The 20,220-nt window shown below is 39.7% G+C and overlaps 1 protein-coding gene across 1 annotated transcript in view; it reads right to left on the bottom strand.

Annotated features, from left to right (window-relative positions):
• HYDIN (HYDIN axonemal central pair apparatus protein) overlaps nt 1–20,220 on the bottom strand; it is a 361,576-nt gene that overhangs the window by 187,336 nt on the left and 154,020 nt on the right. The window contains exons 14-17 of the mRNA XM_073225416.1: nt 15,431–15,654; nt 9,012–9,079; nt 3,481–3,716; nt 1,011–1,111 (exon numbers count right to left, since the gene is read on the bottom strand). Of these exons, the coding sequence (XP_073081517.1) occupies nt 1,011–1,111; nt 3,481–3,716; nt 9,012–9,079; nt 15,431–15,654 (629 nt within the window). The remainder of the gene's footprint in view (nt 1–1,010; nt 1,112–3,480; nt 3,717–9,011; nt 9,080–15,430; nt 15,655–20,220) is intronic.

Raw genomic sequence — 20,220 nt, 5'->3', positions numbered from 1 at the left:
GAGGTCTTTGGAAGGAATACTAAGTAGATGCCCTTCAAGTTCTTCTAGGGCTGCTCTTTGACTTCAGCCAAGCCCAGGACACACAAAATGGGGCAGTTCAGATGCCCCACCAGCCAGCACATCTGCACCTCCTTTAAGGTGCATCTTCCTAAGATCCTAAGAGACCTAAGTCCAAGGGACTGATATGTTATTGGCGTTTTGCTAAGTAATTATCTCTCTTTCCTTAGAAGGCATTTTTCATGCACACACTGCGAGTTCCTGGATCTGGATGCTGGCTTGCTTGGGCAAGAGTGTGGCTCATGATTTTGTTCAGGATCACTGTCATCACAGGTGACACACCGCTCTCAGAAGGACTGGAACTTGGTCAAGGTGACACGGTCGGCAAATGGCAGAGCCACATCTTAACCTCACTCCAGAGCCCACTGTTGCCTCTATTAAAAAAGGGAGACACTGGGGATGATCCTGGGCTTATCTTGTTAGAGAGGGCCTTATCTGGGGGACCCACGTGCAGCCTGCATTCAAGTTGTACTAACAGTGTCCTGGAGCTGGACAGTCTTTCTGATGGACCCCCCACTGCAGGACTGTGAGCACCGCTCTCTCTGCAGCATAACTCTGGGGTACTACATTTAAAGTCAAAAACAGAAAACAGCAACTATTCGCCTCTTCCTGACAAAACCTTCTTAGCTATGTACCTGGAAAGTTAGACTCACTGGAGAACACTATTCTTGAACCCAGGACTTCTCGCACCCAAAGCGAGAATCATACCACTATACCAACAAACCTGAGAACACTATTCTTAATACCACAAAACACATACCCTTCTCTTATCTCCACCACAGGTATGTTTGCTGTTTTAAAGGTCTGTCGTTTGAAAAGCCTATTCAGCTTCCCTTGCCAGGAAAGCAGAGCAAATGTAGTGTGAGCCCATTGCGGGCCCGCGGCCTTCTGGCCAGGCAGAAACTGGTGGCTCAGGGGAAACGCAGCAGAGGGAAAGCAGGTGAGCGTGCTACCTTGCTGTGATTAAGAGCGCCAGCACTTCCTCCCCGATGCCCTCCACATCTACCACCAGGGCCAGCTCATATTTCTGCACAGTGTTGGAGCATAATGTTACCTGGAAAGAAAAGGAGAAAAGCTGCTCTTCTAAAAGGTTGACTCTCCTTTGCACAGGGAGAAAGGAGCCATGGGGAGGGTCACACTGGAGAGTGTGGCTTCTGAGTACTTCATTAGGGGATGTGTACACTTTTAGTTGAACAAGTTACATTTTGGGGTCAGGGCATGCTGAGCTTTTTCAAAGGCCAGGTTAGAACCCAAACGGTTTTTAGTACAATAGATTCGCTCATTTCTGAGGAGGCTGGATCAAAGAAGGGGATAAATGCATAAGGTGAAAAATGACCGTGAAGGATGAGCAATATCAAACAAATTTTTAATTATTGCAATTTAAATTGCTCCCTCCACCCCTGGGCTATATAAATTATCAACACTTCTCTTACAGCAAAATAAATTAACATAACCATGTCTGTTTCAGAAAATTGCATAAGAAATCAACTAGTCTTTTTTTTTTAATACCAAAATCTTGTTCCCTACCCTCCACCTGCAATATTCTTTATTAGAGCAGAAAACAGGAAGCTCTAAAGAAAGGTCTAACCAAGGATATTATCTGGCCAGTACTTTTTACCCCATGTATTTATTTGCTGTTGTGAAACTTTATCTTTAGGCTTTTGAAGCCTTATTACAATTTTTAATTGCTTTAAAATGATTTATACTGGAAGAGATACTTATAAGTGAAGAAGAGAACTTCAGGAATAGGTTCAAGCTTTTCTATCTATAAATTATGTATCAGGTACTAATTAAAAAAATTTTTGGTTGCAAAGGGAATCATTGGATGCAAATTTGAGTCCACACAGATGTGGCTGAAGTGCAGACCAGGTAGGAAAATTGAGAGTTGGAGGAAGATTTTCCAAATAGGAAAAATAAAATGAAGATGGAATCATTGATTTGGAAAGAAAACTTCTCAGATTTGGAGCAAAGCTGCTGCCCCAGTGTGTACAGGTTCCTGGAGTGACTTTAACCCTTATTTCTGAGCTATGGTAGAAGGCAGAAAAACAAGCAAGGGGTTCTAGCAGAAGGCTGCAAAAAAAGAAAAGAAAAAGGAAAGGTAGGTGACATGTAGGCTGAGTATTACTTACTAAGGAAAAAAAAATAAATCAGTTCTTTGCAGCAGCACTTCTCCTGGAAAGTCAGTGAGCAACTGCTCTGTGAGTGTCTATCTGGATGTCTGTGTCACCCCCACATTCATGTGTTGCCATCCTAACCCCCAATGTGATGGTTGTAGGAGGTGGGGCTCCTGGGAGGTGATTAGGTCATGAGGGTGGAGCCCTCATGAACAGGATTAGTGCCCTTAGAAGGGCTCCCTCGCTCCTCTCCCCATGTGAGGATACAAGGAGAAGTCTGAGGTCTAACCTGGAAGGGGACCTTCACCAGAGTCCGGCCATGCTGGCACCCTGATCTCAGACTTCCAGACGTCAGATCATAAGAAAAGAACTTCTGTTGCTTATAAGCCACCCAGTCTCTGCTATTTGTACTAGCAGCCTAAACAAACGAAGATAGCAACCCTAAGAAGTGATGCCAAACCTCACTGGGCCTGTGGAGAAGCACTTGGAAGAGCTGAAACTTCCAGAAAAGATTTAGGATGAGTGGATGCATGGCAAGACATTCTGAAGCATTTAAAACAAATAAAACCATAGCTGAATTGAATATTCAAAGATAGTGATGAAAAACAAAATTACCAACCTTAGCTGTGAAGTCTTATCTTTTTCTTTCCCAGAAAAGATAAAATCATTTCAATTTAGCAGCCTTCCATATTGCTGGGCCTAACTGCCTGGAGAAGCAAAAGCAAAGGAGGGAAGACCACAAACCTTTCTTGCCGGACATGAAACGATCACGCTGGTGGGACCACAAGGCCATGACCAGAACATGACCCCGTGGACTTGAACAGAAAGCTCTGTTGGGAACATCTCATCCACAATCACCTTGAAGTCCGGATTCGGATAAAAAATCTGAATAAACTGGCTACCAGCTGTAGCATAAATCTGGACATTTACTGCTAAGAATGATTTGACTCTGAAGGAAGGGAGGACCTAATTACCAACGAGGTCTTAAATCTTTTCATATTAATATTGATGGGTATACTATCTGTATAGAACAGGGTTCCACTAGAAATTGCTAGAATGCACTGTTCTGGTGAAGCAATATATGTAGACTGATGGAGGTCCAGGGGACACTCTCAGTTATTTTGCCCGATACGTTTGTATTCGGTTTCTTTTGCCACAGTAGTTTATTTCCTTCCTGGGCCACCTTTCTACATGAATTAGAGGCACTCCCTCTCCCTGACACCGAGCATTCAGTGCAAACCCTACACGTGGCCCCACGCTGGAGAGTTGGGCTGTGTGGCTGTGTGTGCTGGAAGGCTGTGCACTTTACCCTGATAGGAGCAAATCCTTGGGGGCGAATGGTGCCGCGGTCAGGGGTGATGGTGAATTCTTGTGGTTTTATTACGGGTATTTCATCCTTGTTCCAAATTGGTCTTCTGTTGTCTGAATACTGCTCACAACTTGAAATGCTTTTATGACCAACGCCATCCCCAGGGATACGTAGTTTGAAGGTCATGGGGACCAAGGAAGTATTATTGAGGGAACATATCAAGGTATGAGGAAACCCTGGAAAACAAAATATGAAGACAGAAATAAAACCCCCTTCCCCCTCCCACCAAAGCCTCCTTTTAATTTCAAAGCCAAGCACTGCCAAACCTCTTAGGTGACTGTCTGTGCAGTACATCACTGCTCACTTAACCCCACCTCCCCCTGCTATTGTTTTCTATGGTACAGTGAATAAACACATCTCATTTATTCATTCAGTGAACACTTATTATGCATTTACTTTGTGGGAATAGACATAAAATAACCCTTTGATAGTCATCCAGGCCCCCCTCAAGAAGCAGCTTCAATTATCAGTTTGCTGAGTAGTCTTCCAGAGGCTATTTTGCATTTAATTTTTGCATAGATACATAGATTTTTTTCCTCCCAAAACAGAATCACTTTTGCTCTTTTTATCTGCCAATGTGTCAAAGGAGAAGCCTGGGCAGTTGTGGCCTCTGTGCGACCTGAGCCTGCCAAGACATTGCATAGCTCATCCTGGATCTGTCTGTGGCTCGCGGCCTCGGGGCTGAGGACAGAAAATCGAATCATAGCCTCTCCTGAGAGACTTTATGAGGCAGAGCCAGCCAGAGACAATACATCAGCTTTTATGTCCCTTAGGGAAAGCGGCTTTCCCATGTTAGGTCTAAGTCCTCCTCCATTCAGTTCGGTGAGACTCATGTGCCTTTCCTAAGAGGTGTGGATCCTCCTTTCCTGGCAAACAAACTGAGCTCTGATTTTGAGTTCCCTTAGACGGTCGTTGCACCTGCTGTCACTTTCAGAACAAGAACTATCTACAATGATGGGAGAACAAATATGCATATTTCTACTGGAAGCAGACACTGCCCTTTCTATCCTGAACATTCCTGCAGTAAAATACAATTGGTCTCTTGGAGTAATTACTCAAGGGGATATTTTGAACTGATCCACTTCTTTCCCCATTTCTGAGCCTTTGTCTACACATTAAGACTGTTGGAAGAAACACGTTCCTATCTCCTTTGTGATACCACACCTACCAATCAACTTGGAAGAGATCTTTTATGGGAAAAGAATTGTCTGTTAAGTGCACCTGAAGGATGATTCTTGGAAATTCCATAAGAACTGCTAGAAAGTCAGCTTCAAAATCATGTATATTTGACAAAATCCATTGCTACATTTGACTTCTCTGAACTTCCCATACAATAATTCTTGAAACTGTATATCCCTTAACCTTATTTGACCTGCCCATTTATGGGATAAACACTCTTAAGTGCAGGGTGCATTATGGAAGTGGACCCTTCCAAATCATTGCTCAGACTACTTCCCTGAAGCTAGAAGACTGAGAACAAAGCCAATTACAGCTTCCTAAATAGAACAATTCCTTGTACAACCAACTACCTGTAATGCCCCATATACTGCTTGTCAAGAAGCCTAAAGGAAAGGGATATTATTATACTAAAGACTAAAAGGTCATTAATACAAATGTTATTCCAAGGTTTCTGATTGTACCAAATCCTAATACTATTTTATCTATAGTTTCAACTGAATGCAAATCCTTTATAGTGAAGACTTCTGTTCTCCCTTCTTTAGCAACTAGTACATGAAAACTCAACATTTATGTGCCTTTTCCCGGAATAATTAACAATGTGGTTGGCCAGAACGCCTTGAAAGCACAGAGGCACCTTCATATCTCTTCCAGTACTTAAATAATGATTTAGAAGACAATATTCTCAAGAAATATGATTCTCATTCAATATGTGTATTTTCTAACCTAGGAAGCCCCTAAGAAGATGGGAGTATTAAATTGATCCAGCAATATCCAAGACCAAAAATTAAATTACAACTGATATACTTTTAGGGATTTATGGGATATTTTAGACAATGGATTCCTAATTTTTCTAGTAAGTTTAAAAATCTCCACAAAGCAAAGGGAAATGTGCAAAGGAGGTGGCATTTTTATAGTTGTCTATGGAAATAATTCAGAATGGGGGCATCAATAAATATATCTGCACAATCTACGTTGGACACAAAAAATTCAGCCTCAGACTTAGAAATCAAACAGTACATAAAATTGGGATCCTCTACCCACTTCAGTGGTCTCTGGCATACCAACTACAGTGTGCCCCAAGTCTGAGCTGAGCTTCGACAAAAATTTTATAACACAGACCCCATTATAGAAGAAACAAGATAATCTCTGAATAAGAGTTGATGAGAAAATTTCTCCTCTGTAGCTAGGGGAGTGGCTGGCTCCTGCCTTACAACCTGCTCTCATATTCCAGGAAAACTGTGCAGTGGGACATGGATCTGAATTATATGCCAGCATACCTTTCAAATACAAGTGGGCTGTGCCCAAACCACCCAGTCAAGAATATGCACTTGTAATTGTCCATAAATTCCTTAGATGGATTTGAATTCTTATACAGAAAGGCACTGCCATAAATGTGACTAAGAAATTATACATTATAACTTTCCTTCTTGGGAAATACCAGCCTTACATTGAAGAGTTAGAAAGAATCTTATAACTTATTAACCATTTGACCAAAAATTTCACAATCCACAGTCCTTTGGAAATGTAGAGCGTAAAAATAGTATTACCGATCTTAAACTGGCCAAGCTCTCTGAGGCTCTTTGGAGTTTCCTGGTGAAGAGTTTTACCCCTAGGTCCAACGTCCATCACCAGGTTAGCTCCACCTGGAACTCAGACTCTTCACCTTAGGAAACAATAACTAGAAGATCTGTGTGACTACAAGTCTCTTATCAATCTGAATAAAGCCTGCTTCATGCAGACATGAGTAAATATTGTCAAGAACCAACTCATCTATAAGGTCAAGAAGCCTACCCTAAAAACTCACCCTCAGCAGCTCTGCCTTCAATTTCAACCTCAACAATTAGTACTCTGAAAAATACACCAACAGTCTTCTTTAGAGCCTTCACCATCCCTGCTGTTAATTATGAGGTAGACCTTCGGGTAAAAAGATGCCCAAAGAAACTGAAATATTGACTGAAAACATGTTGGAAACTATTCTTACTGGAGGTCTTAGATGGAATTTTGCTAAAATGCTTCCAGAAATGAATGACTTTCAGAAATAGATTGCTATTCCAAGTTCCTCAAAAGAAGCAGACTTTACATGAAGTAGAAAGATTAATAATCTAACCTATAACAGACATGTCCTCAGGGATAGGCCTTAGTGCCAATAAAGGGACAATATTACTGACTTTACTTAGCCTAATGTACTCCCCAGCCCTACAACCGTCTCTGCATACCTTGCTTAACTCCATACAAAACACCTGTCATCCTAAAAACACTAAAAAATTCTTTCAATTCCTGGCTTGCTCTTATAACAGTTAATTTCTCTTTTACATCTGGAACTATATGCACCCCTGCTGGTCTTTCATTCCTGAGCCAATAACATATTTACTTTCATCTGCCTCATCAAAGCCCTACTTGCTCATGTAGGAAAATAGGAAGAACATTTCCAATAAATAACTCTCCAATGAACCATGTTTCTTTGGAATGGGAGGCCAGTCTACCTGGAGAAATAATGATTGTTTCAGAGTCATGAAGACTCTACCCCCCACTTTTGTATTTAAACATATCATCACAAAATAATTTTGAAAGATTATCATACAAAACTGTCCCTAACTTCATCCATTAAAGTGCAGAATCCAGAAGTAGCTTGGATTAACTGACCCAAATGGTTTTGAAACCCAATAAACCCTTGATTCCCTGTCAGCGAGCAAAAAAGTATGTTTTTGGTAACATTTCCTGCCCCATTAAGGAGAAGATTAAGGAATCTAAATCCAAACTAAAAGAAATGGTAACTTGGGTTTTGAAGGTGGACTTGGGAGGGGATTAGTTTTCATATTTTAGGCTTGGGGAATCTTGGGTCGTGACTCTGGTGTCTTCCAGCCTCTTGTCTAGCTGCTGTATCAACAACTGGTTCACTAAGATATTACACAACAAAAGAAAAATTGTTTCTAATTTTCACTTAAGCTAGTTGGCCAAAACTTCTAGTTGGGCCAACTATTAGGGACAGATATTGATTATTATCTCTATAGCTCAAGGAAACTCTGAATAAATTACCCAATGAGGTCATTCCTTATCCTTATGGATAGGAAAGTAACAAATTGAAAACTGCTCATGGAAATAGCTACCTAGCCTTCTGGTTTTACCCATTGTGTGACCCAGAGCTTGCCAATATCAAATGCAGCATTTGAGTATATCAATAACATCTTGGGAATGTATGTACATCTTGGGAGCACGTACATAATTGTACACTTTCTATTTGCCATATCCACTTAAATGTGCAGTTAGGGATCCTGATGTTTTTAAATGTTTGGATTCTAGATAAAAGTATTTCACATATCTTGGGGACTCAATAATTAGCTTTCTATTGGTACAGCATTTACATTAACACTGCAGAGCTGAGCAATAGGGCAGATTCTGGACAATGAATCAGTGTGAGATTTCTTGGAGTAATGGATTTGAGGTGTTTATTTGGACTCTGCTTTCTCCCTCCAGGCAACATGATACAGGGCACACCTTCCAAACGGCCTTTTGCTGGGCTTCATGTTTAAATGCCCATGGAAGGGTAGGCTGCTATCAGGAACCAGTTGCCCAGCCTGCTCTGTGGATTGGCTTGAGCTGTTTGGAGGATGACCTCATAGGTCTCTGGGTGTATGAATTCACCTGTTCTTGGGCAGTGGTCACCGGTACCCTTGAGAGAGTATGCCTCTCTTCACTGGCCACTAGATGACTTTCAAGCTGCAGATAACTTCTATTCTCCTTCAAAATAGTCTGTCACTCAAACATGCCCTATACATTTATAAAAATCTCTCTAGCCTTTTTCATATTCTATAGAAACAAGTAGATATTCAATTTCATTTATTAGTCTCCTATAGGATGTACCTTATCCAATAAAATGTAGATTTATCCATCACAATATAACATGATGTATAAATAAATGTGTCCTGGATAAATAAAGCTATCATATCCCCCAAATGTTAAAGCAGTTGATAAAGGCATTATGAAGTTGGGTCTCCCAAAGAACTATTTTTCCCCGAGTAGATCGGCCTACTTGAAACGAGAGAACTTCAAGGTGAAAGGGGACGCAACAGAGCAAAACGGGAAGGACTGTGGGATACGGATTTAATCCAGGGTTTTGCAAACTTTTTATTATCACCTCCTAAAAAGAACCACTCTTAGAAATTCGTTTTAAATCAAATCAAATCAATCAATCAAATATGATTTAAATTAGGTTCTTTGTAAACATTCTTCCTCCCATGTAGAGAGAAAAGTAATTCTACTCAATTTCTAGTTTAAAATGGAAAAATACTCACCAAAGGAAATATCACCAAAGTGTAGAGCAGGAACATTAAAATGGAAAGTAGGTCCAATGACACAGCCTCTGGAAGTGGGAATGTAAGTTAGGAGAGTGGCAAGAGCATCCAGTGAATTCAGGTGACAGTCAGGAACTGGGCAGAGGGTAAACACTGACAACCATAATTTGGCATTAGATCAATTACAGAACCCGGGACTTAAAGATAGGAGATGATGGTCTGCATGGTGGCTCTTAAAATTCTTTTTCAAGACTTAAGCCATTGGGTTTAGCAAATGATGCTGTGGTTAATTTAGAGCCATATTTGCACCAATGAATGAGGCAGAGCTGACACACCACCAAACATTAACATGGATGAGACACATATCATGAAAAGTTATTAACTCAGGCAAGAAAAAAAAATTGTAAGTCTAATCAAACAATAAACATCAAAGGCTATCAATGATAGCAGCATTGTCCCACATATTTATAAAACTTTTTAAATCCAGTTCCTACCACCAGCTAGTTTGATTTTTGGCTCCTTTACCTCTATAGGCCTTAGTTTCTTTTCCTCATGTACAAAAGTAAGGACTGCAACAGGAGACCTTCTCTACCTGTTGATCTATTTCTGTCTCAGTGCAAGTCCTCATGATCTTGGAGTGATGTTCTAGCTTAAAATAATAGATTCTGGAGCTTCTAGCTGACTTCAGGTACAACAGATAGCATAATGGTCCCCAAAGATGACTGTGCGCTACTCCTCAGAATCTGTGATTATCAGGTTACATGGTAAAGGGAACGTTAGCAGAAGGAATTAAGGTTGTTAAGTAGCTCATCTTAAAATAGGGAGATTATCCTAGATTATCTGGGTGGGCCCAACATAATCACTAGGGTCTTTAAAAATAAGAGGGAGGCAGAACAGGAGGTTGGGTGATCCATGTGAGAAGCCCTGAACCCGCTGTTGCTGGCTTTGGAGACAGAGGAGGGGACCATGAGAAAAAGACTGTGGGAGGCTTCAAGAAGCTGCAAATGGTTAGGAAATAATTCTCCCCTGGAGCCTCCAGAAAGAAACACAGCCCAGCCAACACCTTGATTTTAGACCAACAAGACCCGTGTTGGACTTCAGATCTATGGAACTGTAAAATAGTACATTTGTATTGTTTTAAGCTACTGTCACAGCAGCAATAGAAAAGTAATGTATCCCATAACTGTTTATTCTTGTTTTTCTCCCTGATTCATGTTCCTAAAATCTCTAGACCAAACTTAAAACTGAAATAATTGCCAAGCTTCTAAGAGTTATAGACACACAGATACCAGAAAACACAGTCAGTATGAATCTCCAAATTCCCCCAGCTCTAGATGCTGGTGGCAGGGGTGTGTCACACCTTGCTGAGTGCACTGACGCCCCTGCAACAGACGTGCCCACAGTGCAGTGAGAGGTGTCGCAAGCCTGGGGAAGCCGTCACAGCAAAGACTCAGGGCAGCAGGTTTCAATTCTAAAAGCCTTTCTCAGGACCATCTGTCCTGTTTCATGCTAAGGAGCCAAAGAGGTCTCAGAAGGAGTGGCTGGTGCTCAGCAAAGAGCTAAGATCCAGTTGGGATGAAGTCAAATAAGCCTATAGGTTAGCTACTCGTAAAAGAACAAATAGAGAAAAAAATGTCTGAAATGCACAAAAGACTAAAGAAAGAAAGCAGCTCACAAAACTGCACAAAGCACTCATTTAATCAGCACAGAAGTAGAAAGAAACAGTTAAATCCCATTTGTTTGGAGGCTCATATAACTAAGAAAATTGTTGAAATACCGTTTGGACTTAGATATAATCACGTTCATTTTAACGGGGATTCTGAATATTAGGATGATCTTGGCCAAGATTGTGCCTTCCATCAACACAGTGGACTGTTAAAATTATAATTTTAAGTCTAAGAGATGGAGTGAATTATGATATGTTAAGTAAGACAAGTTGAATACAAAATATATCTATGCTACAGTAAAAACTTTATAAAATTATAAATGTAAACATAGGAGGAAACAAAAATGCTCATGGGTAATTTTTAAAATCACATGAATTTATAGTGTTGCTTATCTGACCTCATAAAATACTGTATCACATAGTTGGAGGGGTAAACAGAAACAGCCAAAGTACGATAACTGTTCTGATCTTTCAAGGCATAGTAGCCCTAATAATGTGGTACTGAGGAAAGAAGAGAACCTAACAATGAAAGAATAAGAAACAAAATCCCAGAACCCATAATACTAACTTTACAGAGATTTCCTGGGCCACAAGGCCCAAGAAAATGTTCCTGGCAAAGGTATAAGAAAAGTCAGTATTTCTCTACATTCTCAATAATGCTTGTTATTTTCCATTTAAAAAATTATAGCCATCCACATGGGCGTGTGAAATAGTATTTCACTGTGATTTTGAATTGCATCTGATTATTAATGATATTGAGAGTCTTTTCATGTGTTATTGGCCATTTGTATTATCCTCTTTGGAGAAATGTTTGTCCAGATGATTTGTCAATTTTTAAAATCAGGTTATTTGTCTTTTTATTATTGAGTTATAAGTGTTCTTTATATGTCTTAGAAAAAAGTCCCTTTTTAATTATATGCTTTGCAAATACTTCCTCACATTCTGCAGGCTGTCTTTTCACTTTCTTCATAGTGCCCTTTGAAGCATAATTTTTTTTACATTTTGATGAAGTCTTATTTATTTTTTCTTTGCTTGTATTTAGGTGTCATATTTAATAAACCTATGCCAATACAAGGTCATGCACATTTATACCTATATTTCCTTCTAACAGTTTATAGTTTTAGTTATTACATTTGGGTCTTTGATCAATTTTATGTTGCTTTTGTATATGGTATGAGGTAGGGGTCCAACTTCATTCTTTTGCACATGAATATCCAGTTGCTTCAGCATCATTTGCTGAAGAGACTATCAGTTTCTTCCATTGAAATGTCTTAATACCCTTGATAAAAATAAATCGACCATAAATGTAAGAATTTTCTTTTGGACTCTCAGTTCTATGCGATTGATTTATATGTCTGTCTTTATGCCAGTACACAGAGTTCTAATAATTGTATCCATGTAGAAAGCTTTGAAATGGGAAGTGTTAGTCCTTCAACTTTGTTCTTATTTTTCAAAATTGTTTTGGCTATTCTGGGTTCCTTTCATTTCCATAAGAATTTTAGGGTCAGCTTGCCAATTACTGCAAAAAGGGAAGATTGAATTTTAGTAGGGATCATCTTGAATCATGTTTGATAGGGATGATGTTAATCATTTTGGCAATTGTTCCATCTTAGTTAATATTAAGTTTTCCAATTCATGAACACAGATGCCTTTCATTTATGTAGGTCTTCTTTTAAATTTCTTTCAATGATATTTTGTAGTTTTCAATGTACAAGTCTTGCACTTTTTTGTTAACTTTATTCCCAAGTATATTATCCTTTTTTAACCTATTATAAGTTGAATTGTTTTCTTAATTTCACTTTCAAATTTTCATGCTCTGGTCTAGAAACACAATGATTTTACATATTAATCCTATATCTTGCTACTTTTCTGAACTAGTTTATTAGCTCTATAGATTTTTTTTCTTGATTCCTTAGGACTTTCTACATACAAAATCCCATCATCTGCAAAGAGAGAGCATTTTACTTCTTTCTTTCCAATCCAAGTGCCTTTTATCTCTTTTTCTTGCCTAATTGCCTTGGATAGAAACTCTAGAACAACATCCAAGTGGCAAGAGCAATCCTTGTCTTGTTCCTGATATCAGTGGGTAAACAGCCTGTCTTTCACCATGAAGTATATTAGATGTGGGTTTTTCATAAACACCCTTTATTACGTTGAGGGAGTTCCTTTCTATACATAGTTTGTTGAGGTTTTTTGTTTTGTTTTTGCTTTATGTCATAGGGTGTTTAAATTTGGTGAACACTTTTTCTATGTTTATTGAGGTGCCCACGTATTTGGGGTCCTTTATTCTGTTAATACATTTGATAACATTGATTGGTTTTTGTATGTTAAGACCCCTTGCATTTGTGGGATTCAAATGGGCTTTGAAAAGCTGATCTTTTGGAGCTTGTCAAGGGCCTTCAAGGGGCTGGATGAGCTCTGAATGAAATACAAAGATTGCATTTACAGGTTTGTTCTTCCTGCTTCTTCAGATAACCACCTCCACTGCTTGTCTGAGATGTGAGTTGTTATGGAGGCAGGAAGTGAGGCAAAGTTCATATAATGTGAAAAAGTACTCCTGTCCTTCTCATATTCTGCACATCCCTGAAAGATGCCAATCATGGGCCAGAATAAGCATGGTACATCTTCTTGAAGAGTCAATGTTAATCAAATATTTGGAAAGGAACCGCAATTTTTTTCTATTATTGCAAACACATATGTATTGTGAAAGAGAATATAAATACCTTGTAAATGCTTCAAGATAAATATTGAGACTTAAAAAAGAAAAAGTTTGCGAGGTGAGGCTTAGAATCTCACCCCCCGTGTTTTGAGAGAAATCTTCTGCATCCGTGGATGTTTCGTTGCCCTTGTCTAGCTTGGACTAATACTTAGCCTATAGGCACACACCTGATCATCTACATTTGCTTTCTTACAGCACTAAACTATGTTTTCTACCTTTATCTTGCATCTACCTACCACTTCAGCATTTTATTAAAAAATAATAATAATAATAATAAGGGAGAAATGTGGGATTCACATATAAATCAAGTATAAAAATCAAACGAATATTCATATCTGACCTGATTGTTTATAGTTCATAATGTGTGATCAAAACCAAAAGTTTCTGTGATGACTGCCCTTGTACTGTTCACCATGTAAGAACTTATTCACTATGTAAGAATTTGTTCACCATGTAAGAACTTGTTCATTGTGCTTCAGAAGATCGGAGACTGATGAGAATTAGGCTTGGGGTGGATTAGTGATTGTGCATTGAGTCCCCTCTACAGAATTTTATTGTTGTTAACTGTTAACAACCATTTGATCAATAAATATGAGAGATGCCCTCTCAAAAAAAAAGAAAAAGAAAAAGTTTATGATTATGGCAGTCTGTGTTAGCCATGCCACAGATCCCCCAAGGCACATGCATTCACTCTCCTTACTAGCTAGGGTCTGGATGAGGTGGCCAAGGCTGCCATATCAAAGTACCACAGACTGTGTGGCTTAAACAATAGAAATTCACTTTCTCACAGTTCTGTAGGCTGGAAGTCCAAGATCCATGTATCAGCAGGATTGGTTTCTTCTGAGTGCCTCCCTCCTCAGCTTGTAGATGGTCATCTTCTATGTCTTCACAGGCTCTTTTCCTACCTATGTGTATGTCCTAAGTCCTTTTCTTATAAGGATACCAATCATATTAGATTAGGGCCTACCCACATGAGCTCATTTACCTTAATTAGTTCTTTAAAAGTCCAATCTCAAGGTGCAGTCACCTTCTTAGGTACTGAATGTTAGGATTATAAGATATGGATTTTTGGAGGACACGGTTCACCCATAAGGGGGATATGTAGGCGGAAGAATTGAAAAAAAAATGGTCATCATCTCTGAGTTGATCTTGAGATTCTGAATCTCCAGTAGATCATATCATGAGATCAATAAATTTTCCTAGGATCCTTCAGGCCATATATGTCTATCTCTTTTCTACGTTATCCCAAGACCGTGAGGGAGACCTCAGCTGTAGATGGAAGGAGGTCCTGCTAGTATAATCATAATAAGAGAGAGACAGCCATGGTAATTAACAACCTGTTGCTGTGGGAATCCAAATAGAATCTGTAGTGTGTTCTGAAGACACCATCTTTCTAAGCATCAGGAACCAAAGTTACAGATCTGCCCAATGGGCTGGTCACAGAGAACGTCTTTTAATACCTGAAGAGAACTCTGCTATTAATGACTTTCAATTATCACAAGCAGCTGGAGGAGCCATCAAAAGAATTCTAGCACAAAAGCTGCAGCTGTCTAGCCTTGGCTGACTGACACTATAAGTAGACTCTTTTTACAATACCTGGAGGCATTATAGGTAAGTGCATTTAAAGAATTTCCTTGAAATAAAAATGAAAGATGATGGTTTGGAGAAAAATTCTGATAATAGCTAAAACTTAGTCAAGAAGATTATTCTATCCAGGTGTTAATATAATAGGTTATTTTCCCCAAACATCCTAAAAGAGAGAGAATAACTAGAAGCTAGTTTAATGTTTAAATCCTTATTTTATAAGGTTATAGCTTACAGAAAAACTAGATCCTAAAATAGCATCTGTATCCATATTACAAGTTACACATGTTCAGTAGGGAAACACTAGTGGGAATTTAATCGCCCCATTCTGTTGATGTGTTCATATCCACAAAGACAGTTATGAGCCAGCACATGACCTAGTTTTGAAGTTAAGAGAGCAGTAGGGAAAATCTTCACTTAGTTTCCACCTTAGTTAGAGATGTGTCTTACCTGACGGTCAACTTCACAGGCTCAGGTGACCCATTGACACTGACGAGGAACTCTTGTTCGAAGTGCCCCAGGATGGCAGAACTGAAGGAGATCTGGACAGCCTGGACTCCACCTGGTTCAATGATTCCTTCCTTGGGATTGAAAATGAAGCAGGCCCCCGAAGCCGAAGTTGGAGGGTTCACGTTGAAGAGGGCATCAATGCTGCCTTGGTTGGACAGTATTGCCTGTACCAATACAGAGGTAAAATTGCCAAGGGAGACAAGGGGCATCTGACTTACTTTCACACAAGCATGTGGCTATATTGTTTAGTACTAACACAGAAACAGCCGTAGGAATTAGAATCAAAGAAAAACTCGAGGGGAGAAATGAATAGTCTTCTGACGTGAATGTTTGAAGATAGAAATCCCAAACCAGAAAGTAATTTTGCTTTTAGTCTCTTTTTTAAAATGGGGTTGGTCATATGTATTATACTCATGCTATAAAGGCTGATCATAATCACAGCTACTGAAGAAGAGCCATAAGGATCTTTTTCTGATACTTTCTAGCAAGTAACTGAGGGAAGATATGTATTTCTCTAATATGCATGAGAAGGTTGAGATTAAGTGGCATACAGAAAAATAAAAAGAAAATCAGAGTAGAAGAGCAAGAACTCCCTAAGCCTATGTTCGTAATGGTGCTTGAAGAACATGACTGAGACATCATTGCCAATTCCAGATAATAAGGATTCTCTTTGTTGTGCTATTAGATTTCATCCTATTAGGATATTTTCATTTCAAACTCTTATTGGACAAATAATTGGGGATACTTATATAAACAACTGTTTTACTATAGAAAAGTTTTATTCCTATATACTAGTGTTATGGAACCGTATTATTGCCCATTATTTGATGCACACTAGTGTGTACGTACAACACTCATGCCTGGCATTCAGAGTCCTCCACAGCTGGCTGGCTACTGCCCCCACTCCCACCTCCCACCCTTCCTGTCCGTGAACCTGTGCGATAGCCACACAGTTCCATTCCTGGGTTTCCAAGACACAATCTTTATTCCTTGCTAATGCTTACACCTGAATGGGTAAACAGCATGTTCTCTCTTTTTATGTAGGAATTGCCCTTGACCTACTCTCACGGCATTGGAGGAAAAAGCACAGGAGATCATGAAGAAACATTCAGAAAGGTATGTAGGCCATGTCAAGGGAGGAGAATTTCTAGAAGGGAAATGTGGACGAAAGTTAAGGAGAATAAGTTCTGAGAAAATGTTGCAAATTTAAAAAATTTTAATTAGAGGTCACCCCTGCCCTTGAAGAAGAGAAGAACTCTAATGGAGTATGATTGCAGAATCCAGGGTACAAATGTTTAGGAAGTAGGTACAAAGGAAATAATGGTTGACTACTCTAGGTTCTTGTTTTAAGATTAGCGGTGGAAAGTGAGAATGGGGGGGCAAAGCTGAGCGGTGGTATGGCGGAGGAAACCCAGTATGTTTGTATTAAATGAGATAAAACATACTCAGTGCCTGTCCTAGAGGTTTGCTATTGGAATGAGAGGAGGAGGCTAGGGAACCGAGGGAAGGGAGTCTGGGTGGAAGTGGCGTGTCCACCGGCTCAGGTTGCCTCCTGAGAAGTGAAGGAGGAATCAAGAGCACACGCAGGATGAAGCCAGGGGCACCTGCAGAGGAAGACAACCACTCCTGCCAAGAGAAGATGGGTCAGGCACCGAAAGAGATACCAAACAAATTGCTACTTGATATTTTATTCATCTTTTTACATTTGTTTCCCATCTCCTTTGCTCTAAGTTCCCTGGTCACAGGAGTCATGCTTCCCCCTTCATTTCCCTGTAGGAAAGCGATCAGGTCCAAAGGCTCAGAGGCCACACTCCTGGGGCTCAAAGCCCGGCTTTGCCACCGACTTCCTCACTGTGGGATCTCGGAAAACCTGCTTAGCATCTCTGTGTCCAAGGTTCCCTAACTATAAAATGTAAGTACTACTAATTTCTCAGATTGCTATGAAGAATGAATTTATTAATTTATGTAACTCTTAGAACAGTGCCTGGCAAAGAGTGCTTATAACAGTGCTTAAACAGTGGCTGCCACTCACACCTGAGTGGGTATGGAGTTAAGATTTACCTCTGCTTAAGAAGTGACTGACATGTACTAGTGGCGACTTGAACATAAGTGAAAGCTGTTAGCGTTACTTAGTGGACCCTTGTTTGTCTCTCTGAGAAGACACATGGATTGCCTTTTTATTTTTTGATTAACAGTAATGTTTTACTCAGATTTTCTATAAGGTGCGAGCTCTTCCATTTTCGAGAATATGCATGTCCTTCTCATCCTCTTGACAAAGGAGCACCTATTTATGTACACAGAACCCAGCAAGTCATTTGGGGCAATTCTGAAGCCTTTTGCTTTCCACTAATACCCTCACCCTTGCAGTCCAAGTCCTTGGAGAGGAGAAAATTTGTAATAGAACTTCACTCTCATTTGTTTTTATTCTAGTTGCACTGGGGACAGTGTATACTCCTGGGATTATGGTTTGTTCCTTATGTATCTGCTGAACTCAACAATGACTAAGGGCAATAGCTGGTTATTCAAATTCATCTTGACTAGGTAATGTAATAAACTGAAAGAGAGATGCAGTGAGGCATTGGCATTAAATACACAGAGAATGCAAAATATTCCCATGCAAAGCACTTTACCATGCGAGACTCTCAAACTAGTCCCATCTGATGCAGCACCTCATTTAACACTTATTTAGTTGGCTGCGGTTTGCTTTACTGTTCAAATCTGGGAGCGTGGGAAGTGGTGGCCTTAAGGACACTTCTGTTAGATTTGTAAGAAATTATCATTACACTAAGGGAAGCCCTCTCCATTCTGTATCAGAACTAAAGGTTCTTTTCTGATGTGGCATCCATAAGACCCAGTCTGTAAGATGTAAGGGACATTCACACCAGATAAATTACAGATAGAATATCAATTTACTAGGAACTATTGTACCTTTTCTTCCTCCCTGTTTTTCCTTTTTTCAGAATGCAATATAAGACAAATCCAACATAGTAGCTGTGTCTCTTCATTTTATGAAAGTCATGTGACTGATTTCTTCATTGAAATGGCGCTCTTATGTTTGTTCCATTTCACCATGACATTAACATCTCTATTTACTTTTCACATTATCCCATTTAGGCCATAGTTACTCTAGTGAATGTGGGGACAAATGACATGGTAAGAAGCTCTCAACAGCAACCAGGCATTGGCCTCCCGCGCCAGGTTAGGCTGGGCTTAGGGCTGAGTTGGCTGGAAGCTGGATTTCTCAGCGGTCAGAGCTCAAAGGATTGAAAGGCCAGCAAAGGGCCTTCTCTCCCCACAGGTTATGGGGCCCTAGTCCCTTGGTGCTCACTAACATTTATAAGCTGTGTGACCTTGACTGTAACTGCAAGGGGGTCTGGGAAATGAGGTCTAGTTGTAAACACAGAAGAATAGGAAATGGGTTCAGTGAATAGAAAACCCTCTCTGCTACCCTGCAGTTACAGACATCTAATGAGATGGGAGTGAAAGTGAGAGGTGCCATCTCTGGTGCCACCTACTATTAAAAAAATCTTCCCTGTGCATCTCTCCATGCTCTTTCCCCTTCTGCCAGCATGGCACAGGTGAGACTGCCATCTTGCAGGTCATGTGGTAGGGGCAGCAGAGCCATGAGATGGAAGGAATCTGGGTTCCTGAGTATCTGATGGGAGAGAACCATCTGCTGATGAGCAACTTGTCTGGGACTTCAGGGAAGCAACAAGATTGACCTCCACCATGCCTGAGGTAGGATGTATTTTTGTATTTGTTAGTTACACTACCTAGCATTATGTTAACTGGTGAGACTTCTCTCAGGTTCCTCAGATATACGATGGGAACAGTCACTGAACCTAGTCCGCAGGGTTTTCGTGAGGACTAAATGAACTAATGCATGTAAAGGTACTAGTATCATGCTCAATCCACCTGAAGGTCAACGTCATTGATATTATTAAGCACTAATGTCTCAGAGTTTTCATTTGCAAAATAGGTACAATAAAACCTACCCTCACAGTTTTGCAAGGATTAGATACTGCACACACATAGTAGAAACCCACACACAATAAAGCATGGAAATTGACACATATTTGTTCACTCATTACTTAACTGCTTTTATTATTACCTTTATAGATATAATACCTGTAGATATACTTATAGATAATAATACCTGTAAAGGTATTATTACCTTTACAATTTGGGAATCTTTTCTAAAATGAAGTTTCAATAGTTATAGCTTGATATAGTATAAAAAGAGTGCCCTAGATAGAAATTCACTGATGCAGTGACACTGAATAACTTTGATTCCGAAGAATCCAGGAGTACATCTTGTTAAAGAACCATTTCCTATTTAACTGGAAAAACAAAGCAGGGAAATTTCTTCAAGAATCTATGATGATTGGTTTTTAAGTCATGGACTGGAAACAAGTGCATTCAGACAAAATTCTGAAGTGTGAAAACAGCTATCCTCATTAGGACATTCTGGAAAATGTAAAAGGTTCTCTATTCTCTGATCTGCAAGATTTATGTTGTCAGAGAACAAGCATTAAACAGATGGGGAGATCTATTTATGATTTTCCCTTTTGCAATCTATAAGATGATGAGGATAAAAGCAGTTAAATTACAGCTTTGTTGCTTTTAGTGAAGTTAGAGCGGGATGACGAGGTTGGAAACCCTCAAAGCTGGGAGAGTGGAGGAAGAGTCAGACGGTCCCGGAGTCTGAGTAAGTGTGAGCAATAGCAAAT

Source organism: Manis javanica, chromosome 17 (genome assembly GCF_040802235.1).
Source record: "Manis javanica isolate MJ-LG chromosome 17, MJ_LKY, whole genome shotgun sequence".
Classification (NCBI taxonomy): Eukaryota; Metazoa; Chordata; class Mammalia; order Pholidota; family Manidae; genus Manis; species Manis javanica.
Note: the sequence above shows the minus strand (reverse complement) of the source record. Positions and strands in the feature narration are given on the sequence as shown.